We start from the raw sequence: 5,377 nt of genomic DNA, 5'->3' as shown, positions 1-5,377 counted from the left end.
AGGAATGAAAATCCTGCTTTTGTACTTAAAAAAAAATTGCACGAGAGAGCCCGTACTCCGTAGCATCTGATGAGGCTTTGGAATTGAAATCACGCACAGTTTTAAAGACAAGAGGTGATCGGGAGTGTTCAGCGTTGTAGTTCCGATTGGAGCCTCAAGCATTGCAGGTGTTGAAGTGACTATTGCCTCCGTCTCTGTTGTAGATGAGGCCAAGTTGTCAACGGGTTCGAATGCCTCGAATGTGTCCTCCAACGAATCAGATAGTGGTCTATCCGGTTTAGACGACACTCAATCCTTGAGCATTGCTTCCACTTCTACCCGGGACGCGTCCAAATCGCCCGTGCCAATGAAACAGCGCATGGTAAGTGCTCTCCTAAGCAATTGTTCAAGATCACAATGATTGACTCATCTTGGCCGATTCCAGGATTCCGTGTCATTAGTGGATTCGGGGCGGAGGACTCAAAGCTTGGAGGGTCTCAGTGATGATTTGGCCTCGATCCAGTTGAGCCCGGGACCGAGAAGGCGTGGCAAGGCGGAAAAGCACGCTCATTTTGCGGATGAATTGGAGCGTTCCAGAGGGGTGTCGAGTCCTGCCTTGTCCGCCCCGCCCACCATGAGAAACATTGTGCTTCCAGAGTGAGTGATATTTCGGGGTTATGGTATTTTTGGCATGGACTACTTGGGACATGGTCAAGAACTATTTTGTCGCCATCTAAAACAATGGCCAATTTGTTGTGTATACGATTACCTAATGGAAGGTACTGTAACTATATCGGTAATCCTACTTGAGCCAAGTGCGTTATCGTACTGAATCTACGTTATTTGGTCTGAATTGAAAAGTTTTGAACATTGGTACATGCTTGTACATGCTTTGATCCTATTGATTAAGCGAGGACATTCAGCAAGTTAGACAAATTTGAATAGCTAATTGTGGAGGCAAAGCATTGAGGATGACTCCTGATCAATAATTGTGTCTTGTTCCAAACTTGTTCAAGTCAAAAAAAATGTGCTCAACAAAAACTGCCAGGACCATTCATAAAAGTGCGCATTCAAAGTTAATGTGGAGAATTGTAGATGATTTCCAAACTTTTGACTCACTTTTACAATGGAAACAAGTTGAAAAAAGACACGAAAATGTAATTTATTTGTTTCACCGAAAGTTAAAAAAAATAAATCAATCAATCTTTTATTGCGACTCTCGGTCATGTCAACGCGAAAAATAATAAAATTGTGTATGTAAACAACTTACACAAATACGGATAAAAACTAAATAAAAAAAGAAACTAAAATGTCTTGTTGTGTTGTGCTTGCATTATAGCTTTTATTAGATTAAGAAGGTTCTGTCCATGCGTTGAGGGGTCTCCCATTTTACCTACGGGTTCTAGTCGAGTCAGAATATGAACAAGTGTGCAATTTTCATACATCCATCATAACATTTGTTCTCGGGGGCATTAAACGTTTTTGTTTTGCTCGGGGTGGCATTCTGGATATCTTTAGTTCAACCATAATATATATTATTATCACTATCATCAATGGTATTTTCATCACTATTGTTATCCTAGCTCTTGTCTGCCTTGGGCAAGTGCTGTAAATATATTGACCACTAAATCATGGTTCAAGGCCCTTCTTTAGGGTAAGCAAACACGGTTTCAAAAATTGTTTTTTTCCCCCTCAATTCATGAATCCAGAGAGTCTTTAAGACGCTCGTAAAGAACGTAAAACTCCTCTCAAAAACACTCGAGTAACCAAGTAACCACTTCATAAAAACTGATAGACAGGTCGGTGATGGGCATGGAACCCCCAAAATGGAGCGTCAAACCAGACCCCCCCCGAGATTTATTTCAATAGTTTTACGAGCACTTGGCTTCCTTCACGTTTCAGTCCACCTCGTCTCAAGAAATCCTCGTCCATTCCGGTCCATTTGACTGTGTCCAGATATGAATCTTCAGCATTGCCCTATGCTCTTCGGCCAGATCCGTTTTGCGATGCTCGCCGCTCCCATGATCCGGATTGTGCTACCCAGCAAGGGAACCACAACACCCATGGGACTTGTCCCCGAGCGGCCAACATCATGGACTCGGAGTATTCGGGGACCCGTGGGAAAATGGATTGGAAGTCCGCACCCGTTGTGGGCGGAAAGTTGGTTTCTCGGCGGACTGCAGTGGCCGCGTCGGCAGTGCACAAATCAAAGGCTCACAGGTGAGTGATGGGAGTTCTTGGAGAATAGGACCAATTTTAATGCAAAAAGCACTTGCTACTCAATGTGAACATTCTTGTCGAAGGAAAGCAAAGCTAAAAGCTGCTTCCATTATATTGAAGGTATACGTATTGTAAGAAATGTTATAAATCTTAAAGTTTCATGGTTATGTAGTATTTACTTGATTCAAATGTCATGTTTAAAATTGGTTCCTCCATTTTTGAAGAGGTTTTGAAACTAGTGGAGTTTTCCAATGAATTGTTTCACTTTATCAGAAAGAATTCCAAATTCCTTGAATGTTAGGTTACCCAATTCAACCAACTAGGTTTTCGTGGCGGTTTTATATGGAAAATGTGTTATCCATTACCATTTCGAACAATTTTTAGACCTTAGAGTGGCATGACCTTTTTTTTAGATTAAAAGCTATTATTGGACCAATCAACCAACCTAACTGAGTGTACAACAAAAAAGTGCCTGTACCTTATTCATAAAGAGAAATGTCCAATAAGGATGACCCTCATCATAAATTATTCATGGAATGACACTTTACCACCAATTATCCCTTGAAGGGTTCACAGACCCCAATAATAATTTCGACAAAAAATACCGAAATAGATTAGACTGTTTAAAAAATGTTTCATAAGAAACCAAAACCAACGCTGTTGTTGTGATTAGGGTCAAATACTTCAATGAAGACAGACCCCCTCCAATCCAGACATATCAAACCAACCACGAGGCAATAACCTCAGGAATTTTGACCTCAATCTTGACAACGAGGAGCCCTGAGTTTACGTTTATTCAGCGGGTGTTTGACTGCTTAGAATGGCGTGGTAACGATTGGTTGGCTTGGACGGCATACAATGGCGCTCAGTATCGGGCACGAAAATGCATGTGGGCCTTTCATTGTACTAGTTCATGACTGGGTTGGATTGAGAAATGTTTACCGTCTTATAACACAAGAAATGAATTGTCTGGTTGACCCAATTACGTGCTCGTCAGTCAGCACTTGGTCCACAAGGAATGTGATTATTAATGATCGAGCGGAACTGGAGCCAAGGTGAAGGCCGTGGGGCCTTGTTTGACAAGGTTGAGTGTACGCTTGATGACCTTGCGCCAAGACCAAAACACACGACACCCTTGTCGTTTTGTGTCGAGTGGTCTGGTTCCAAGTGCAATACGCACTTGAGGTTAGACTTGGAAACTAGGTCATAGCGTGAACAACCATGGAGCTCTTTTTTTTCTCAGACGCGTTTTTCTGAAGTGTCTCTTTCAAAGACTTTGTTATTGTTGTAACTATTATGGTCCGAAACGATTTTGGTTCCTTTGTCCATTGGTCATGAATCCTTTATCGTGTGTTGAATGAGCGTGTTGGACTCAGTAGAGAAGGCATTTTTTGAAGGACATTATCTACCTATGTATTCACATAGTATTCTGGTGGAAAAGTGGTTCACCGCTCTGATTGATGCCGACAAAAGTCAGGTACGTTCTCTGTGCATCATCTCCTACTCGATCGTTTTTAACCAAGGGTTTATGCATGAGCAATGTTGATTCGTTTCAGGTACTTAAGAAGATTGGCCCTCATTTACATGAAGTCATTCCGCCAGCTGAAATTGGAATTAATTTTCTTTCTTTTGACTTTTTCTCCCTCTTACGCCACTCATTTAAATCGACCAAAGTGCAAAGCGCTTCATGCGCCACGAAAGGAAAGTCTCCAAGGGCACAAGTGATACCTTGTAAATAAGAATTGCATCAGTTTGTTTCCATATTTGACAATTGTCACCTCAATAGGATAAACTTGGTAGAGGGAAGCAAAACTAAAACATTTGTCTTTTTTCCATTTTCTGCCACCTAGTTCTTCTCCTGTTATTGTTTTTTGGGGCGTTTAAGATTTTGCTTTGATTCCAAATACAAGTTATTGAAAAATGTCTTGGGACATAATTTTAACCTATGTATTGATAAATCAACCTTGCATTATTTATTTCATCTATCTGACATGGAACCATTCAAAATCCAGTCATATGTCAATTCAAAATTTCCAATTGCAATACTTGAGTTGAATCTATCCTCGGATATGTCTCACCATATTAACAATCACTCCAAGTTGAAATGCAATTACTTTATACTTTGAAGGCCTCAAAGATAATACATTCTGAAAGAGTCATTTCCATTACACTTTCTTGGCACAAGACGTGCATTCATTCATTCCTGCAGAGTAATGTACTGTATATGCAGCGCTTTATGCATGGCTTCACCAATGAAACATTGTTCGTCTTCATCCCAAATGAGATGCTTGATTTATGCTGCCACACCTGATTTACGAGGTCTCCCCATGGAAAAATGCAACAAGCCCCAAGATGCATATCGCACTGACAGAAACGAACTCCAATCTGAAAGGCTTATCCCTCCGTGCGTGATTTTTTGAGCAATAAAACTCCAATCCGAGCGACTCTTTAGATTTGGTTTCGGAACCGATTGTGCCTCATTGTAGTCGCTTAACATTGCATGTGAGTACTGTACAGTACAATACATGAGTGTATTGTTCGGCAGACAGATGATGAGGGAGTTGTTATGTAATCAATTTGCGAGTCGCAGTATTTTTTCATCCTGATTGTAAATGTGATAAGAATTAAGGCTGTGTTCGTCGCCAAATACGTAGCACACCAACATCAACCAATAGTCCGAGACTCACGACCTGATTGGTCTCGGCGACAATTCTGATTTAGAGACGCCGCAAATAAGGATCGTTGTCAAATAGATGAAGTTTCTAATCAAGAGGCCCAATTCTTACACAACACGGAATGCTAATTTAAACGCAGAAAAGTCCACGTCAAAGCCTGAACATAGAAACATCCTGGCATGATGTCTACTATTGGTTCAAACTTATTCATAGCTATGACCGTCAGCAGATGACTCCGAATTCAAGCAGAGTAAAAGGAGTAGATGATTTATTTTTTTGGTTTGGTTTTTCACGGGCTTTTCTAACCGTTATAGGGAATGTAATCCCCCAATACTATTAAAATGAAAGGTTATAATTCGTCTATTTATTACCTTTCAATCTTTATATGATATTTGGTCTACCAACGAATTTGAGTTGGCAGACCGAGCTAGTCCTTGAATGTAGGGTTGATCTTGAATGCTATCTAAAAAATTGTCCAAGTTCGACTTGAAAGATGCTACCGG

General features: G+C 40.7%; 1 protein-coding gene across 1 annotated transcript in view; it reads left to right on the top strand.

Moving 5' to 3' along the window:
* LOC131882756 (uncharacterized) overlaps positions 1-5,377 on the top strand; it is a 20,871-nt gene that overhangs the window by 3,978 nt on the left and 11,516 nt on the right. Inside the window, exons 2-4 of the mRNA XM_059230007.1 lie at positions 204-361; positions 425-636; positions 1,882-2,199. Coding sequence (XP_059085990.1) covers positions 204-361; positions 425-636; positions 1,882-2,199 — 688 coding nt within the window. The remainder of the gene's footprint in view (positions 1-203; positions 362-424; positions 637-1,881; positions 2,200-5,377) is intronic.

Source organism: Tigriopus californicus, chromosome 6, assembly GCF_007210705.1.
Source record: "Tigriopus californicus strain San Diego chromosome 6, Tcal_SD_v2.1, whole genome shotgun sequence".
Classification (NCBI taxonomy): domain Eukaryota; kingdom Metazoa; phylum Arthropoda; class Copepoda; order Harpacticoida; family Harpacticidae; genus Tigriopus; species Tigriopus californicus.
The sequence above is the reverse complement of the archived record's forward strand: the minus strand, read 5'-3'. Positions and strand labels throughout refer to the sequence as shown.